The 20,817-nt window shown below is 38.8% G+C and overlaps 2 protein-coding genes across 2 annotated transcripts in view; one reads left to right on the top strand and one right to left on the bottom strand.

Annotated features, from left to right (window-relative positions):
• Nucleotides 1-3,817, bottom strand: part of cdkl5 (cyclin dependent kinase like 5) — a 74,227-nt gene extending 70,410 nt beyond the window's left edge. The window contains exon 1 of the mRNA XM_088334247.1: nucleotides 3,469-3,817. The gene's annotated coding sequence lies outside the window, so the exon portion shown is untranslated. The remainder of the gene's footprint in view (nucleotides 1-3,468) is intronic.
• Nucleotides 3,818-8,989: 5,172 nt separating this feature from the next.
• Nucleotides 8,990-20,817, top strand: part of scml2 (Scm polycomb group protein like 2) — a 36,782-nt gene continuing 24,954 nt past the window's right edge. The window contains exons 1-7 of the mRNA XM_088334246.1: nucleotides 8,990-9,102; nucleotides 13,067-13,128; nucleotides 13,453-13,518; nucleotides 16,144-16,214; nucleotides 17,029-17,263; nucleotides 19,161-19,249; nucleotides 20,209-20,452. Coding sequence (XP_088190372.1) covers nucleotides 13,107-13,128; nucleotides 13,453-13,518; nucleotides 16,144-16,214; nucleotides 17,029-17,263; nucleotides 19,161-19,249; nucleotides 20,209-20,452 — 727 coding nt within the window. The 5' untranslated portion in view covers nucleotides 8,990-9,102; nucleotides 13,067-13,106. The remainder of the gene's footprint in view (nucleotides 9,103-13,066; nucleotides 13,129-13,452; nucleotides 13,519-16,143; nucleotides 16,215-17,028; nucleotides 17,264-19,160; nucleotides 19,250-20,208; nucleotides 20,453-20,817) is intronic.

Here is a 20,817-nt window from a genome sequence, read left to right as displayed (position 1 = left end):
AAGTCAATGAAGACCTCCCAAAGCACTTTACAATGTGCTTCACACTTACCCATTCACACATACACACTCACACACCAGTAGCGGCCATGCAGCCATGCAAGGCGCCGACCTTCTTATTGGGGACACAAGGGATTCAGTGTCTTGCCCAAGGACATTTCGACATATAGCTCGGAGAAGCCGGGAATCAAACCTGCGATTTCTTGATCCCAAGACGAGCATTCTACCGTCTGAGCTAATGCCGCCCTGAACACGAAAATGGGGTAACATTTCTTAAATCACTTTAGCCAAATGTCCCAACAAGTTAATCACACTGAGAAACAGTCCCAGAATTAAACATTGAAGGGACGTCTCCTGCCGCCCCCGGCAGGAGGCCCCGGGGGCGGCCCAGGACACGTTGGAGAGACTATGTCTCTCGGCTGGCTTGGGAACGCCTCGGGGTCCCGTCGGATGAGCTGGAGGAAGTGGCTGGGGATAGGGACGTCTGGGCTTCCCTTTTAACGCTGCTGCCCCCGCGACCCGACCTCGGATAAGCGGAAGACAATGGATGGATGGATGGATGGGACGTCTCTTGGGTCAATCATGTTTATTGTTCTGATATTTACCAGGTTAGGATGGGTGAAGAATGATCCCTCACTATAATCACTTTCCACATGCCAGACTTGTACATTTTGTTTTATCCTAAGGTTTCAAGAAGACTTTATGCCAAACAATGTTTCAGCATTAGAACGATAAACAAGGTTGCACAGGTATAGTATTGTAAAGCCCTTTTTTTACGTCAAGTGTGCTTGAAACATTCACTCATTCACAAGAGGCCACCAGCCGCACCGAGCTGCCCCTCAGCGACTTGCTCAAGGGCACTTGGGTGCACGAGAGCAGGAAGTGAATCATTCGCTCACATGACAAGACCACACGCTAAAGCTCCTGAGCTCAATTTCGAATTCCATTGTGACAGTACTTAACCTTGATCATTTTTTTCCTCAGTATTTGTCTGGTGTTTTTCTTTCTCACGAAGGGTCTATTTTCAACATATATTTCATCAGTGATCTCATTATGATTTTTGTTGGAAATTTTGGAATATAGTCTTCTTTTATGTTGTTGGTATTTCACTTTGTGCCCTGAGTTTTTAAAATTCTTCTCCTGTTGATGCTCGTCAGCCTCAATCCTCGTGTAGACCAATCAGCTCCCTTCAGCCGCTTGTGTCTCGTTTAAGGTTTTCATCTTTTTCTAATCAATATGTATTTTTGAGTTTATTCAACCCTACCATAAAAAATCAACCTGGTAACAACATAGTAACAACATACTGACAACATAATAAGCAGCTATTTTAGTAATCATTATCAAATGATGTGCCCTTTGTGCTAATTAATAACAAAAGGTGGCTCTCAGCTTGAAAACGTTTGGAGACCCCAGCACTACACAATACAGGAACATCAAGTGGCCAGATATTACACAGTGTCTATTTATAAATTGGCATTAAGTGATCTTGTAGAAGATATAACACATACAATAGAGCACAAACTATATTCCGTTGGCATTTTCATAGATTCACGAATCCAAAAACAGCAAATAAACACAATATACTACTTCAAAAGCTACAGCAATATGGTATACAAGAAATTGTTCATCACTGGGTAAAATCCTATCTTTCAAATAGATCTCAAGACGTGCAGATTGGTGATAGTCGTTCAAGTCTTATGAGCATCCTCAAGGGTCTGCGTTGGGACCTTTATTGTTTTTTATTGTATATAAATGACTTATGTAATATATCAGACATTAAAATAAATTCTATTTGCTGAGGACACTACAAGGTTAGGCTCGGTTACAAATATACAGGAATTACAGGCAGGCAGAAATTGCTCTTTAATAAGGTCACAAACTAACAGGTTCCATGAAATTGGTAAATTGATATCTATGCCTGAAGTTATAAAAAAAGAGGAACAATAATGGAAACACTAAATACAGGAGCCTACCTGAAAAATTAAGTTGAGTTGAATACTGTAACGAGATTTCTACTTCCCCAACTTGTCTATCAGCATCATCTTCTGAAAAATTGTTTCTCAATTGGTGGATAGGGACCCAAAAGTGGGTCACAAGCACATTTTCAGAGGGTTGCGGGGGTTTGCCCTGGCAAAACAATGCTAAAAAGAAGAAAAAAACGGGGGGTCAATTACACTACCTACCTTTCCTAAGAGTAGATGGCGAAAATACCCTACTCTCTCTCATCTTCCTGTTTAGTCAATCGGCGTCGTCCTAATTGTGTTTGACAGGGACCATATTTAATTTTATTGTGACTTTGTTGGTCTTATTTCCTTTTTCTGCTCATAAAAATGGGTCATCAGAATAATGTAATAAAGGGAAGGAAAACATTGACAACAACGATCGAGTGGAAGAAGAAAATGATTGTGAAATACGAAAATTAGTCAAGAAAACGTTGTAACTTGAGCTTTTTACCAGTATATACATCTTTATTATCTACATAATCAAATGATTATCGATGTTATGGTACACATTTTAAAAATATTCTAGGTACGAATGTGTTTTAGCATGTGGCTATTTTTAAACATTTTAGGGGAGGGTCGCTTATATGCGATTTAGGCTTTTATGCAAATACATACGGTACGTTTGTTTTGACAGTCATTTTGTTTTTATTTTTTGAAAAAGGTGAATCTATTCTCTCTCTGCCTTGAACTGCACTAGCCTTTCATTTGAGAAATTCGCAAGTGGACATTTTCCTTGATTTGGGTCGCAACTTGAATGGGTCCTAACGTCAGACCAGATGAGAACCACTATTCTGAAACACACTTTTAATGATGATGATCATCATGTGCTTGTGTGGGCGTCTTCCTATGCAGTGCACTCTGCTACATCCTTCCAGGAGAAGCGATTGGGGCCATCGAAGGATATACTTCTGTCACTATTTGCACAGCCAATCGGGTGAACTCATCCTAAAACCTGAAACCGCTTCACGACGTTCCCCGTGTGCGTACAATTTCTGCGCATCACCCCGCGTGCACATAAATCAAGAATGACTTTGCGCGAGTGCATGTAAAAACAAGCACGCCTCCTGCCGCCAAGCGTCAGCGAGACCAGAAGAAATGTGATGAAGAGAGGATGTTGCACTGACACTGCTGTACAATTTAACTGCGTCGCGGAGCGCGCCACCATTCCAGCACTGTACACGCTGCCCCTCAGCCTACACAGCAACCGGTGCATACATTATACGCTAAACATATTCCCGACGATATTGCTCCGACAAAGACGCGTGAGGGAGCATTCCCATTAAAGCTACCTTGGATGCGTAAACGTGTTTACCTTATATGTGAGGTGAGGGTGCTCGAGCAGGCGTCATGCTCATTTGAGAGGGTGGAAAATGAAAAGCCGTGTATATGTGTCAGAGACAGACGAGACATGGGAAGAAAAAAAGCCCAATCTGGCCTATGCGTCGTGACAAGATGAAAAATCACTCACTCAGTTTCTGGACGGAGGTGGTAGCGAATCCTCGGTCAACAAAACGCAGACAACGGGGCTTAAATTGCACAAAACACTTAGTCATACGCTCGGTGTTCACTGCCTGAGCATCCTCGGTTTGTTAGAGCTGTGTATACGTGTGTGTAAATATATATATTCGTAAAAAAAAATCAAGGAGCGACGCTGTCGATAGCCAATAGAAACGTCGCAGCGTAGCCTCGGCGTCCTACACCACGAGTTGGGAAAAAGACATCCAACTTCAGATTGGAATCGGGCATTTCAAGGGTTGTTATGCGAAGGCGCAACGTTTGGTCTCCTGAGTATGACCGTGTAAAAATCATGCGGCAGCTCTTCCTCACTTCTCCACCTACACTGCACCCCCATACCCGCCCCAATACGTACGCGAAAGAAACGTGCATGTGACCCTTGTGCATGGCGAGACGTCCTCGTTTATAAAAACAAAAACAAAACACAAATATGTTCACTTTATAGAGTGGGAAGTAACAAAGTTGTCAATATTTTTTTTCTATTCTTTGGGATTCCCATACCTGTCAACCTCCACGGCTCCATGCCCTTACAAAATACAAAATAATCTTACACCATACTTTTTTTTTCAAACATGTTTATTTATGTAGTTTAACATGTTATACTGTACATGTGTTTCGTTATATCATATATATTGTTAATTAACATTTTGTTGTGAGATACTGAGTTGCTCGACATGAATGAGGTTTATTATTAAAAAAAAGTTAAAAAATGAAGTAGCTTGGATGTTCACTGTAGAAGGAAAAAATACATACAAATATAATTAAGTCGAATAATACATTTTCTTATTCAAATTATTAATTCATTTTCTACATTAAATTATTGTTGGTAATACTGATTAAAGGAATAACCACAAACCTGTCTTTTTTCATTTTATCCTTTTATACTTCCTTTTTTCTTAACTTTTTTATACAACATAATAATTCGTAAAATAATGCATCAAAACAAGTGAGCCGTTTGAGAGACGGCTCTCTTTAATGAGTTGAGCCGAAAAAGACGGTTCTCTAAAAAAAGACGGACTTCCTTTCACTACACAACTACCACGGAATGATGCATGATGGGAAATACCCAGGCGGCAGACGCATGCGCACAGTAGCGGTTGCATCAAACCGCTCGCTTCGTTTGCAACGAAAAAAAACGATACCGAGATAGAGGCTACCGCGGCGAACTCGTTTGACTTGATTGATTTGCCCTTTCGTGATAGTCGGTGTATAACGGTTGGTACCCAAAATTGACAAATTTTCGTTTTTCCGTACAGATTTTCTTGTACGTCGTACATGTCTTAAAATGCATAATAAACGTACTTTGTACGGCAAAAACGTGCAGGTTGACAGGTATGAATTCCTCACGTTATTAACATTGGCAAATATAAATCACACAAAGTAGTACAGCGTCTCATGTTAATAGGCTCTTTGCTAAAAAAGAAAGGAAAATACAACTTCGGATATTTTATTAAATACAAAAGCAGAAATGTGTCAAAATATGATGAGTTGATGGGAGAAAACATAGGCAAAAATGGTCAGTGGCAACAGTATACATCATCCCTCGATTTTGCGTGGGTTGGGTTCCAAAAAACGTCCCACAAAAGTCAAAACCCACCAAGTAGAAAACGATATTTTTGAACTTCTTTATTAATTATTCGATTATGTATTTATTACTCAAGAACAAACTCAATTTATAGGCTTAAGTCTTTGTTTAACAAATAAAAGTACTATGCTTAAAAAACTTTTATTTACAAATAACTTCTGCATATCAAATTATAATTTTAAAAATAATTTTCCTGTTTTATTGCAAAACTGTTTTGATTAAGGACCCAATCCACTTTACAGAAAACTTTGTCGCCATTGTGTGTAATGGTTCGGTCCTACAGAGACTGTATATTTTTCCATTGTCAACCATTTTTGAAAAAGTGTTAGGGAGCCACTAGGGAGCGCCAAAGACCCACATGTGGCAGCAGAGCAAGTTTAGCGGGTGCAGAGTTTCAACTTTGTTGGTGATAGAAAGCATTATCCTGCGTTTAGCCAATTAGAATGCAAAAAAACAAAATGTTCGATGAAAATCCAATTAATAGCGAAACCGCAATATGTAAACCGTGATACACAAGAGATTAATGTAAACTACGGGTCACTAGTTAGCCCCCTAAGAAGACCTGAGTTACCCGAAGACCGGCTCTATAAAAAGCTCACCTATGATGGGTCCTTGTGACATTCTAGGAAATGCTATTTCAAAGTGGCATTAAATATCTTTGACGTGATCAGTGTCTTTACATACATTATCAATTATTCCTAACTTTTTCTTAAATTAGCCTATAATTTACATATGTAAATAACTGCCCTCATACGAAGCAGATGTTTTAAAGGTTTACTGAGTCTATTTCAATCATATTTCAAATCATTCCAACCTGGTAATGACACATTAGTAACTTACCAACAACATAATAGTTATTTCAGAAATGCATACCCAACTGGTCGCTCTTCGCGCTATGTATAATTTATAAAAATAACAATGGTGACACATAACCTATATACCTGGAGAATATAAACGTTCCAACAGAAATTAGTGGTATTGGACAGTGTGGCACAGTAGTATTTCAAAATTAGTTTGATTTATTTTATTAGTTTTACATGCGTTTACATGCCTCTTCAAGTATGAGTAATACGTTACAAGTGTACTGACATTCAGGGGCAGAGCTATGAGGTGGCTTGGGGTAAAGACATTCTGACACAACTACTTTTCTTTCATCTTCTCAAACATTATTTTTAGAACCCTTGTACTCTACCGCAAAAAATCTGAAAGTGTTCAGGATGCACCCTCTTAAATAACCTGTGTTCAGTAAACATATAAGATCTTTAAAATCATTGTCAACCAAAATCATTACATTACACCAAGAAGCATGCAAGAAACATGTTTGAGACATTGCTGTTTGAAAAGGCAATCACAGACATTATAAGTATAAAAATGTGCACTGATACTAATCTTGACCAACATTTAAACGCAGAGAAGAACAAATTAAATGTGTATAATTACCATCAATTACAGGGTTTCATTTCACTGTGCTTTTTAAATGCCGATTGGTTCATTTTGAGTGAATGAGCCACTAATAGCATAAAAATGATCAAATTTGGCAGTCAATACGAATTGATCTCTCTCAACCAGTGCTTTCGCACAAGTAGGCTGTAGGATAAAAGCATCAATTTCATTTCAACAAGTGGCAAAGCAAGATTGAGAGAGTAATGCACAAAATATTTGCAGGTATCGTTTCCCCCTACGTACTCTCATATTTCTCAAACTGATATTTTAACAGCGAACCTTCCTGTGTGGAGTTTGGCCTGTTCTCCCTGTGCTTGCGTGGGTTTCCTCCGGGCACTCTGGTTTCCTCCCACTTTCCAAAAACATGCATGTCAGGTTAATTGGCTGGACCAAAATTGTCCCAAGGTTTGTATGAGCGAGTGAGTAGTCTGATTCTGTGTGCTCTGCGACTGGCTGGCAACCAGTTCGGGGTGTCCCCTGCCCACTGCCCGAAGAGAGCTGGGATGGGCTCCAGCACCCCCGCGACCTTATTGAGGATAAGCGGTGAAGATGATGGATGGATTATTATTTCAACAGCAAGAAACAAAATGTAATGAAAGACATGCAAACAAAATAGCACATCATTTTGGGGCAAATAAATAAACAAAACAAAAAGAGTTAATATTGTTATTAACCAACAAATTGTTCTGCTATCCGAGTTTGCACTGGAGCAGTGTTTCTCAACCAGTTTGCGAGGGCATTCTACTGTGCCGTGTGACCGTGTCTTTGTCCTGCTGAAAATTGTCCAATTTTATCTTTGTGTAAAAAAAACATGCCCTTGTTCGGTATTTTTGCTTTCTTCAAGTTGTCAGATGAGTAGATGCAACATTCATCCACAACAGTTGGTGTTAGTAGATAATTATTACTGTACTGCGAAAAATAATAGATAAATAAAGTAAAAATAATGCACACCGTAATGTTGGTTTTAAAAATGAACTTTGTATACTAAAAAATAAATAAAATAAAAACAAGCCAAATGTGATTAACATTTTTTCCACTGCCATATTTATTGTTTATTTCAAGTATTATTTATTTTCTTTATAGGAAAGCAAAATGAAAAAATACAGTTTCAAAGACAAGTAGAAATAAGTAAAATAAAAAACAAAAAAATACAGTAGAATTATTGACCATAATAATTACCTCCTGAGCCACATTGACCACAAACGATAAGAAAAACGTCATACTGTCAAATAAGGCAAATAACATTTTCAATGTACGGTGTGCCGAGATTGTGATGAAAAAAACTGCCTTGGCTCAAAAAAGGTTGAAAAAACTGCACTCAAGTTGTGGTTCTCAACTGGTCTGACCTAGGGAGCCACCTTCCACCTTAATCACAAGCTGAAACCCAAATTAAGAAACAGAAGAGAGGGTAAAATACTTTTTTTTTCAAAACAAAATGACCAGAAAAAGCAAAATGACTTCAAGTACCACATATACTCGCATACAATCGACCCTCTAAAACCACTTTAATATAGCCACACACAGAAAGTAGTCATGCAGTAACTAAAATGTTTAAAAATCGTGTACCTGTACTGTAACAACCAAAATTACTTAACCTTGTAGACAATAAAGAAGAATATACAGGCAAAAAGCTAGAAATATAACATTTAAAACCGTTTACTTTACCTGTAAGCAGTGCTTTAATAGCATATACTTTTACAACATTTTGTATTTCTCAATCATTTCCTTCTTCGATTCAATCATGGTTGTCACTCTTTTTCACCTTTCCTTCCCTTTATCACTAACTTATTCTGAGCCGAAAAGGGAAATAAAACAAACAGAACCACAATAAGATGAGATGTGGTCCCTCTCAAACACAATTGGGACGGCGCCAATTGACTGAGAGAAATTGAGCAGGGCATTATCACCATCCGCTGTGTAATAACCCGCCGTTTTTTTCTCTTTCTTAGCATTGTTTTGCAAGAGAACAGGCCTGCCACCCACTGAAAACAGGTCTGCGACTCACTATCGGGTCAATACCCACCAATTGAGAAACTGTTCTCTAGGGTAGTCACAAGTAACCAAATTGGTCGGATTTTCCCCCAAGGATAAAAAACAAAATTTCACTTCGTTGTCCCCCCACAATTTTGTGTTTTGCGTTAGAAAAAAAGAGAACATTCAATTACACCCCCCTCCAACAACGGCATTCGACCGTGCTACCCAGCTAAAATAATGACGTCATCCCTCTACTGGTACAGGTAACAACACCCTGTTCTCATCTTTATGCGAATCAAAAACACAGAAACTACAGTCATATTATCCGGTATTCGTTTTCACGAACGCATTTGAATCATAATTAAAATCGAAGAAGGAGGAAAAAAGCATTTAGATTGAGTTTAAAATAAATCCCTTCTTATTTCTCCCCCTCTCACTTGTTCAGTATGTGTACGCGCGCGTACGCACCTGCGCGTGCGCGCTGGGGGCTACAACGGACATGCGCGTAGCTGCAGCGAATATGGCGGCCGCCTGCATCTGATAGAGAGTGAGACTCGCCATCAAAATAAGCTCCCTTGACGCTCGGTACGTCATCTTTTTCTTCTGTTCTTACTTGCACCTTCTTCCGAGATGCAATGTCTGGCCCTTTACCTCGTCTTATGAGCCATAATGGCGGTATTTGTCACGCTGGAGGGTGTGTTGGGAGTGTGTGTTTTCCCCCCACTGTAATGCATGCTGGTTTACATGTTCCTTATCGTTGCAGTTTTTGTGATTTCTGTTGGAGTGTTATGTGTTTGCTGCACGTTGCACGCACTGTTTTGTAAACAAATACGCGGGGATTCCAGTTTGATGTTTAATAATACAACATTAGCAGCCGTTAGCCACGAGAATAACAAGTGGAGTCCCTCCCACCAAATTGGAAGATGGAAAATGCGAATCCTAACAGTTTTACACCATTACATCTATCCATCTATCTATCTCTCTATCTATCTATCTATCACTACTTGACCGATTTCATTTTTACGAATATTTATCTAAAGTCTGATTGTAACGTATTGTTTGAAAGTTAACATCAATTGTTTGAAAAACTTTCCTTCGTTAAATCGGTATGAAGGAAAATAAGACCCCTTCACAAAACACATTAATAAATATATAGTTAAAGGTGATGTAGAGAATTTGGAGCTCTTTTACCCACCGCTGCCATCTCCTGGCTTGTGTCATAATTGTAGCCTCTGTCAAGCTTTTTATGTTGCGCCTGCAAGTACGGGCATTTTTTAGATGAGCTCAAATAAACACTTCTTTTTTTCATATTTTTGGGCGTTTCGGTTGTTGTTTGGACACTACCTGAAGCAGACCTTTTCTTATGTTCATCATTTTCATGCTACACTCGCTAAATATGGAGGGACGTGCATGAAGTTGCAATCCACTCCCTTTCCCTGTCCCCCCCATTCCTAAAATTGTTTCATCCTCAACAGCTTTACTAAAAGTAAGAATATAAAAGATGGGTGCAGTGGAGAAAGCATAAGGACTCTTTGATCTCCGTGTGGCATTGTTAACACACGCTTTATCGAGAACATTTTAACAACACTTCAAATGACACACGGTTTAAAGAAAATGTTATGTTAAATTTGTTCGCTGAAACCCTCCATATTCGTTGCAATCCTTACTTGTTGTTAAAGGGACATTGTATTTTATTTAGTGCCTCCTCGTCATACAAAACCTTCATTTTTAAAAAAGAAATATTGATTTAAGTTTTAAGCAATAATACATCAACTATCATTTAAATATTTAAATACTCCTAGGTTAAGCAATCTGCATTTATTTTACATAACACAAGTCTAACCTAGATGGATCTGACATAGGTCTGCCATTTTTCTGCTACGAGTACCTAAAAAAACAAAAATCTCATGAAAGGTTGGGCAAAACCTTTGAGTCTCTGTAGTTCATACTTTTTCCCTTTTGCTTTTTAACACTTGTTTTTAGATTTACTAATCCGTCCAGCGACATCTAATGGTCAAATAATATACACTGTCCCTTTAAGTAATACCAATAATCAAATATTCAGAAAATAATAAACAGCAAACTCAAGATCAAAAAAGTAAAGTTTCAGTGAGTTAAAGAGATGAAAAATAAATGAAGACTGAAGCAAAGGACCATCCAATTAAAATCATGTGTTAAATGTTATTTAACTAAAATTTCCTGCCTGGAAATTGTTACATTCCTTGTCTGTGGTCAGTCAAACCCTAAATGTCTGAGCTGACTAAATTATTTTTACTTGAAATTTATATCAAATCAATTCAAACTAGGGCGGCTTGGTGGTTAGCGCTCACCCCCACGGTGCGGAGGTCCAGGGTCAAGTTCCTGCTTCAGCAGTCTTGTCGTACGGAATTTGCATGTTCTCTCCTGTTCCCTCCCACATTCCAAACAACATGCATATCAGGTTAATTGGCCAGTCCAAATTGCCCCCACGTGTGAATGTGTGTGTGAATGGTTGAAGTCAGCAAGTGCTTAGATGACCCTAAAGATCTAAATAGTTGTATTTATTTTACAGATTTTCAGAAACGCATATACGGTATACCTCAATAAATTTTTTCTGGGGTTTTCTTAAAGCCCCAGTGTGTACTCTCTACCGTCTAATGCGAACAAAAACCAGTGCCACAGACCACAGCGTAGCAGCAAGATGACATATAAACATGGCAGCGACTTCTAGGTTGGGTTTCCTCTATGAAAAAGAAATACAAATTTATTGACCAATTAATTATTTTATTTTTTTAAGAAAAAAATACATTTGTATTGGTTCAGCTATTACGCCTAGTATTCAAATCAATGTTGTTTTCTTTTTACTGAAAGAAAGTTTTTCGTACCACTAAACATTATGCACTAAATATTACACATAACCCCTTTTAAATAAGGGGTGCATCATTTGCGGTATACTTTAAATGCTGAAAGTAGAATCTTTTCTCTATTAAGGATGGCGTTAACAATGTCAAACTAAAAAACAAAGAGCCTTTATATATATATTTTGTTTTTTGTCACAGCGCCCATCTGCTTTTATCTTACTTTTACTGCGGCGTTAGGGATGCGCGATACATTAGAAAGCAGGAAAGGCGGTTGAGACTGATTTCATGCCTGTCATCACTGTTTTTCTTAGTGTAGCATGAAAATAGCAAAAGTAAGAAAAGCTCTGTCTCAAGTACAGTCCAAACGCCAAAAATATAAAAAGAAACAAGTTTATTGGCGCTCGTCTAAGAAATGCACATACTTGATGCATGAGCTGCAATCATTAATTTAAGCCAGGAGATGGCGACAGAGAGTAACACATTTTCAAATTCTGAACAGCACCTTTAGATGTTTACATCTATATAAGCAGAAATTATATATCTCTGTCGCCTCAAAATTTGCCCATGCTTTTTTCTTATTACAATTGAAGTGCATTCCTTCATTCTTCCACTTGGCACATTTAAAGACTCAATATCATATAAGCATTTTCTCTTAGGCTTAATGAATACTTAGACTGCATCTTTCTGTGTCATTTCCTTTCATTGTTTTGCGGGTACTTGAAACATCCAATTCATTTTGCAGGGGCCAATTTGTTCTTAGAAAATCTGTCACCAATTCCGCACTTTGAAGGAATCTGTCTTATAACATGCTTCCCAAGCAAACAATGCCTCTGACAGCTCATGTCAGTCAAAATGTACAACTGATCACGAAACCTCCAATTTCCCCCCATCTTCTACTCCATGTAAAGCATCATCTGTCTAATCTCAGACTAGGAGCGCTAGAGTGGAAATGGAGGTTGTAAAAATGAAGTGCTTCCTGGTCTGCTGAGCTCTTAAGCATGACCCTCATAAGTGGAGCAGACTGAAGCGTGCAAACACTGAAGTCTTCTGTCGCTGTGCGAGTCGCGGAGCAGGAATCCTTTTCATGTTGGCCTGCAGACGTCCCACTTCCACACATCTTAATAGTGTTTTATGGCACCATGGAATCTTTATGGCTCTCTCCCACTCTGTGGCTTTTTCTGCCAAGATAGAAGTCTTTCACCCTAGGAAGCGGTTACACTTCACTGCTGAAGTTGCAGTTGTGTGGTGAATATTTAGGGTTGTTTTAGGATACTTTTAATTCCTTGGATTTGAATTTTTATTTTTATTTTGGGGGGAAGAGAGGGCTCAGTTGAAATTTTTCTTCTGTCATCTAAAATTTGGACTATGGTCAGTCTTCAAGATTATTCTGTAAGATTTAAATTCTGAAAAATTAAGATGATTTAAATGAAAACAAGCCATTCATGGTTGTAGTTAAAGATAGAAGTAATAATTATTCGGCTGTTTGGGGGTTCACGGACACTCTTAGGTCACATCAGAACACTTTTTCCCACTTTTTTTGAGCTTTTGTTCGATATTGCTCAACCAGTTCTACTACAGTATTAAACAACTAAGGACATTAAGTGATGTCCAAAATGCATTTGGTGTGTTTGTTGTTTCAGACATTTTCACTGTGTTTTTAATGTAATATGTCGACGTTTATAAAAAGGACATTCCTTTTATGTTTTTAGGTGACTTGCTCTGCTGCAGCCGCGTAACATCCTGGTCATCATGGGTCGAACGCCACATAAAGGTTTGCCTATTCAAATTTCTCATGTTCACCATCATTGCTCTTGAGAGAAATGCTTCAAAAGTGAATGTTTTGTTTAGCTGCTAGCTAGTAAAGTGTCTCGATGGTACATTTTCTGATGCAAATAACCATAGAATAGGACTGGTTCATTCACTCTTCCATCAAATTTACAATCTTTGATAATACTCAACAAACATATTAGTGGGCTTGGTGGACTAAGCACTGGTCAACAATTTTTTTCTTCCTATTTTGTTATTATCTAGTACACACAGCATGTTTCCCCAAACCACTGTTTGCACATGTTCATCATTTACCATTTGTTTACAGATCAGAAAGATGAGAAGAAGGACAGGGCAAGCATTGGCTCAGGTTCTGCACTTGAAAAATCTAACGGTGAGCACCCCATTCTTTTTGGGTTACATCATTCACTGATTAATTTTCAGAAGTTGAGAAATAGTGTCCATTTTTTATTTCGCATCCAGTTGAGAAATGTGGTTCGTCCTTGGTAAATTTAATCCAAATGACAAAGGTCACGTTACCTTTGACTTTTATATATTTTCTCTGATTGTTCCTTAGAAAATTCGTTACATGTGATATATACTACACCAAAACCCAGTTTTTCACTACAAGTGCCTTTTTTCAAGCTAAAAGGTACTTTTTGTTTCTAATTAGCACAAAGGGCACCCAGTTTGATATGAATTTCTAAAATATCAACTTATAATGTTATTACTATGTTGTTACATTTTGTTCATTTATTGGAAGTTGGGTTAAATAGACTCGGTCAACCAATAAAAAAAAAAATCATGTCACTGGATAATCTAAATGGCCCAGCACTGGTGACTTAATTTTAGAACAAGTCCGCGGGCACCTCAGCTGTCGTAGGGGGCACCACGTTGGAAACCCATGGCCTAGACCAGGGGTCAGGAACCTTTTTGACCCAGAGAGCCATGAAAGCAAAAAAAAAAAATAGTCCTAAATAGTGGTTTTAAAACAAAGGGCGAGTTTTATGTCAAAGTGTCACAAAATACTGCGAAAGATGATAGAAATGTATATACTTTCAGTGCACATGGTCGAGGAAGTGAAGGAGTGCACGCACCCTGTGTATAGCTCTGCTCTGCCCATTCCCACAGCTTATCCAATCATATTGCTACAGGTGCTTTGCTAGAGCTTCTTTGTATTAAACATTTTGTTATGTGGCACATGGGTTCTGTTGGTGTAACACTTTGACTGTAAGCTGTAGTTAAAACTATGACCCATACATATATATATATATATATATATATATGTATATGTATATAGTATAAAGGCCTTAACCCTGAATTATACATTAATGTATTTGTTCCCCACACGCGACACTCTGCTTTGCCTGTAAAATACTTAAAGTAAATGCATAAATGATATTTTATCTCTGAACCATATGTACTCATAAAACGAGCCATAGGTTTCCGACCCTTGGCCTGAACCACATTGTATTTGTATTTGTATTTATTATTATTCAGCCAGTCTCAACCATCAACATGATATCTACCGGAAATCATTTTGTCACGCGAAGCTATCGACGTGACTCGTCGCCTTCGATCGGCGCCGGGTTTGTAGACCCAACTGTTGTGTTGGGAGTCATTAGGTGACCAAACCCCCCAATTCCAACCCTTAAATGCCGAGCGCCAAGCAGGGAGGCAATGGGTACCAATGTTGTAGTCTTGAACCAGTGACCTCCCAGTCTCGGAGCTGGCGCCCTACCATCTAGGCTACCGAGCTGGTTGTCAATGGTACCGTATTTTCCGCACTATAAGGCGCACCTAAAAGTCTTAATTTTTTTCAAAAGCTGACCATGCGCCTTATAATACAGTGCGCCTTATATATGGCTCAATATTAAATTCGCAAGGTTTCGCAACTTACGCAACAGCCGCCGACTCGATTTTCCCCTGAACGTGGAGTAGTCCGCGGTGTATGCTGGGATTTATATACCGGCGTTTCATTGGCTAACCAATGTGTCAATCATCATTTGAATCGATCGCTATTGGCTAAAGTTATTCGGAGCCTCGGATTGGCTAGAGGGCCGAAACAAACCCTGCAATTGGCCGAAAAAGATGTGTCAATCATCTGTTAAATCGATCGCTATTGGCTGAAGTTATTCGGAGCCTTGGATACGCTAAAGGGCCAAAACAAACCCTGCAATTGGCCGAAAAAGATATGTCAATCATCCGTTAAATCGATCGCTATTGGCTGAAGTTATTCGGAGCCTCGGATACGCTAGAGGGCCAAAACAAACCCTGCAATTGGCCGAAAAAGATGACTGAATAGCAAGCTTGCTAAACTTCGCCATAAAGAAAAATGTTTCACTAGTCTGTATTTGAAAACATTTTACTCCTCGATTTACTACACTCACGGTTGTAAGAAGACCATGATTGCGTATCATTATTGAACGCGAGAACTTAGCTGAGCTATGCGGCTTTATATTTTCCCGGTATCTTGTTTTAGAACAATCTTGATGTTGCTGTGATGAGTTGAGTGAATTAAACTCATTTCCAAGTGTTTATTGTCATATGCACAGTAAAGTTGCGAGCGAAAAAGAAAATAGAAAGTAAGGAATGGTTGGCATTTCTTGAATTCCAAGACTTTAACCTTCCGAATGATATTTGAAATGACGCATTTAAGTGACATCGTACGGACACCGCATCCGCACGTGTCTACGACACGTATTTGCTTCTTTGCAAGCTTTGGGAATGTTAAGGGGGTAATCAGTTTGACTGAATCATCTGACTGTTTTGTCGACGTTCCCATTGTAGCGCCTTATAATCCGGTGCGCCTTATCTATGGAAGATATAGGATCAAAAACTATTTTTTGGGGGTGCGCCCTATAACCCGGTGCGCCCTATAGTGCGGAAAATACGGTACTCTATATATTTTACTTAATTTGAGTGTGTGAATCTAATTAATAGATCAACAAAGGGTCTCTTACTTTGCAATTTTGCGTGTTGTAAAATTTGTTACGAGCTTCTTTGTTTCTTTTGCCAGAGCCATTCAGTTGGGAAGACTACCTGAGAGAGACCTCTTCAACTGCAGCATCGCCTACTTGCTTTAAACAGGTAGCTTCTCATCATTAAGCATGAAGTAGTAAGCAGTCCCACGTACAGTATTATTTGCAAGCAGCGTTGACAAAGTACTTCTCACTCACTCTTCTCCCTGTCAAACTTAAGTTGCTTGGTAAGGGAGTGTTAAGATAATCACAATATTTTGCAGAACCCCACTTTACCACACAGAGGGCAACAAAACATAAACTTACTTTTAGGAAACACAAGAATCTCAAATGTGATATTTCCCCTCCACAAATGTGTCTTGTCATATATGTACAGGTGGTTTTATTTTTCATATCTTTTGAGTATTAATAATTATTCATTTAGTAAATATGTAATTCCTTGTACCAAATCACGAGCAGATAATTTGTATATAAGAAAAACATTGGTAATCTTCTGGAAACTGTCGCCCAAATAATGCATCAGCGTATTTGGCAGCAGCTGGATTACTGGCTTGACTTATGCAGTGTCTTAGGCAGTGCGCATATTGAACATTTGTAATGTGGTTCACATAAAACCACATGCTTTTGAATTTATTAAGCAGATTTGGAAGATTAAAACATATAATCATCAACATTATTACTTTTTAATTTAATTTGCCTTTAACATGTACTTTCTGTAGAATTTAATTTTAAAGGATAACAAACACCCTGAATATTTTTTTATCTTAATGTAAAAATAAAGGGGGAAAGCAAACACAGTGGAAAAAAGTCCATATTTACTTACCTAATCTGTGCTTTCTGTGATTATTCTTTTTTTTTTGAGATTTGTGATTGGATGACCTCAAAACGCACCTTCTTTTTTCCTTTCATTTATCCACCTGCAGTCCAGGATCCCCCCCGCCAATGACTTCAAGGCTGGCATGAAGCTTGAGGCCCGCGACCCACGCAACTCCAACTCTGTGTGCATCGCCACGGTGATGGGCATGATGGGTACACGACTACGTCTGCGTCTTGATGGAAGCGACAACACAAATGACTTCTGGAGACTGGTAGACTCGGCTGACATCCAACCCATTGGGACCTGTGAGAGAAACGGGGACATGCTGCAACCCCCACTTGGTGAGACGATCTGAAAATATTTACTGTAAATTTCAGACTGGAAGTAGCTACTTGTAAAAATGTACTCGTTAATTGGACACTTGCTGCCACACTAAAGTATTAAATGAGCTGACACTACTTGGTTAGAAAGATTCCAAGCATTTACATCTAATGATTTTTTTCTCACCCCTGCGTATATGTTACACCAATTTAATTAATATTGACTGCTGCGTGAGTTGATTAAGATTGACAGTTGCGGACACAGTCTGCAAACCAGTGTCTTAATTGCGGCAAAATGCGTTACTCTTCCGAACTAGATATATCCCTGCTGATTTTTGTTAGGTATAAAAGAATGTATGTGATTTTATGGCTGGTTAAGCCTGCGGTTTAAAATCCGGTGCGGCTTGTACAAACACCAAGTTGAGCATGCGACATTTTTAAGCTGCGCTCTGAAGTCCAGAATTTACGGTATGTGACTACATGAATTTGTGCACTTTAGGAGTCCGATTGAACAAGCACAGCATTCCATGATAGAGTGTAGAAAATGTGTAACTTTGACAGTAACAGGACTGAATTCAGATAGTGGGGATTCCCTTAATCCATCAATGACCATTCCTTGGTTTCTGATGCTATCTTTCACATTTGTCACCCCACACACATTTTAGAATATTAAACTTAGAGACACCCTGCTACTTCTCGCTTTGGTTATTGCAGGTTCACTCCTGTGATTTTGAATTGTCATTGATATGTACGTATCGTGCATTGTGTTCCTCAGCAAATGTATCACGGGGGCAGGTTTAGGAGTACTTTGTGTGTTGGGTGTGCGCGACTGTAATAGGCTGGTGTATGCTGTCAGTCATATAGTCGGGGTAGGGGGGAGCACACGTCAACAAAACAGCCAAGCACAGCTCAAGCTAGTATTTCGATGGCTTGTTACATTGAAGATAAATTCATCAATTAAATCGGACACTGAGAAAAGTCTGAAGAACGCAAAGAAATGCTGATCATCTGCGTGTGCACCAAGGATTATTATCAGGTTCGGGAAGAGACCGAGGCGGCACCACGAGAGAAGGCAATAGTGGCGTCACAGCTTCTGCACCTAGGCAACGTAACAACTCACAAGCTACCCCTGTTGAGCCTTTTATCTCACAAACGTCAGATCTATTACCCATGAAACCGATGACCTGGAGCTACATCATGGGAACCCTCTACATTCGGGACAGTTTTAGTTGAACCATGACTAAGACCTGGCACAATTCAAGGATACCTGATGTTAGGGTGTAGCTAGCCAGCCACTCGCTAAATTGCTTTCTCATGCTGAAAGAAGTCCTTTTGATTTCTTGGTACTTTTGTTTAATGACAATAAAAATCATTCATTTATCTGTAATTCTTTGTTCTGTGTTTTTATTTTTTAGATCAATATTTGCTATTTTGTTAGTCGCATACTGTCAGTTGGTAAGGACGTCATCAAAGTTTGACCCTTAGAGGCTTTTATGAAGGGGTGTCACTACTTGGCGTATTTTCAGGTTTCTCACTCTCTTTCTCCCTCTTTTTTCTCTCTTTCTCTCACTCTTTTTTGCTTTCTTTCTTTTCCTCTCTTTCTCTTTTTGTCTTTTTTTCTTTCTCCATTCCTCTTTCACTCGTTCTCTCTTTCTCCCTCCGCTCCTTTTCTTTCTTTCTCTTTAATCAACTAGTCCAACTCCCGTGAGAATGTTTTTTCTACCATCTGACCCCAGAGCTAAAAGTATAGTTGGATAATCTACTTCCAAGTCTACTTTTTTTTTGCTTAATTTTTTTATATACCATAGTTTTTTTCATCCATCCATTATGGCTCCGTACATCCTGCTGCAATGCTTGTTCTCATTAGCATCCCCACGCTTACATGTAGTTTATGATATTAATTTGACTTTGTGTTCAGGTTTTAGAATGAATGCCTCTTCGTGGCCTATGTTCCTCCTTCGAACACTGAGTGGAGCAGAGATGGCCCCAGCCTCTGCTTTTAAGAAGGTTTGTTCTTTATTTCAGTGGTTCTCAACTGGTCTTACTTGAGCACCTCACACTAATTACAAGCCTCGACCCAAACCAAGAAACATTCTTGTTAAATGTATTTATTGTAAAGCTGACATAGTTGCTGGCACCTGTCCTTTTTCCACGTTTTGTTGTTTTTTTCTTGTTTTTTTGTAGTTATCTCTTTCTTTTTCCCCTCTTTTTCTTTCTTTTCCTATTTCCTACCCCCCTCTTATTCTTGTGTTTTTCTTTTTTCTATTCCATCTTGTTCCACTTCTTAGTCAATTTCTTTTTGTTTCTTCTCCATTTTGTTTCTTCTTTTCATTTCTCCTTCTTCCATCCTTCTTTTTATTCTATTTTTCTCTTTTTTTCGTGTTCTCTAATATTTTTTTTCCATTTTTCTTTTCTATTTTCTTCCTTCATCTGTGAAAGGCTGGGCAAAAAATGATAAAAAGAATACTATGTTTTTTTTAGTTACTTTTAGTCTTTGTAGTTCTTCCTTGTGCTTCTAGGCACTCGTTTTTGGTTGCACGACACAACACCACAACATCCAGAGGGCAAAAAGTACTTCTCTAAAATGCTCAACTAGCTGCGTTTTTAATACAATCCAAAAGGCTTCGCTTGAGTAGCTTTGTCTTCAATATATTGAAATCCATTTATAGTATATTCTCCGCTTTATCTGTGCTTTGTAAACAAACTTTTCTGGTCTTTTTCTGTGATGTGAAATGGCGAGAGTCAACTATCATTTGCAGGAAATGATTGCCATTCACTGTTAAGCATCAGCAACCTACCTTTCGGTCCCGACCTACCAGTTTAGAAACACTGGTCTATGTGGATACAGTCCATCTTTTTATACAGTATGTATGACTTAAAATAAATTGCCTGAAGCCATAACATTTGGTAGAACATGCTATAAAAGAAGTTTTTATTTTATTTTGAAACTACATTTTTATTTTTAGGAACCTGCTTGTCCCATTAAAAACTACTTTAAGCCTGGTATGAAGCTGGAAGCTGTGGACAGGAAGAACCCTTACCTCATTTGTCCAGCCACTGTGGGCGAGGTTAAAGGTCAGGAGATCTTTGTCATGTTTGACGGCTGGCGAGGTGCCTTCGACTACTGGTGCCCCTTCGACTCCAGAGACATTTTCCCCGTCGGTTGGTGTGTGCTGACAAAACACAGTTTACAGCCTCCTGGAAACTTTTGTGAGTGTCACATTGAGTCTTATTTGGAATGCCTTCTTTCAACATAAACACATCTTTTACAACTGTGCTGCATACAATTTGACAGCAGAACGTTTTGTGTTTAATGTAAGTTTCTAATGATCAAATTGCTACTGGTAATGTAAATGTAAAATGAAACCCAGATTTCTGATTCTTTTTTCTTTCTACTGTGCATTTATCTCCTTTTTTTTATACCACTTAAGATTTTAATGGTTTCTGGGATGCTAGAGCCAATCCCAGCTATTTTCGGACTGCAGACAACCTGAACTGATTGCCGGCCAGTTGCAGGGCTCGCACAGACTATTTATCACACTCTCAGTCATACCCAGGCACAATGCTGGATACCA

The sequence above is a fragment of the Urocampus carinirostris genome, chromosome 4, assembly GCF_059441175.1.
Source record: "Urocampus carinirostris isolate Australia breed hairy pipefish chromosome 4, RoL_Ucar_1.0, whole genome shotgun sequence".
Classification (NCBI taxonomy): domain Eukaryota; kingdom Metazoa; phylum Chordata; class Actinopteri; order Syngnathiformes; family Syngnathidae; genus Urocampus; species Urocampus carinirostris.
The sequence above is the reverse complement of the archived record's forward strand: the minus strand, read 5'-3'. Positions and strand labels throughout refer to the sequence as shown.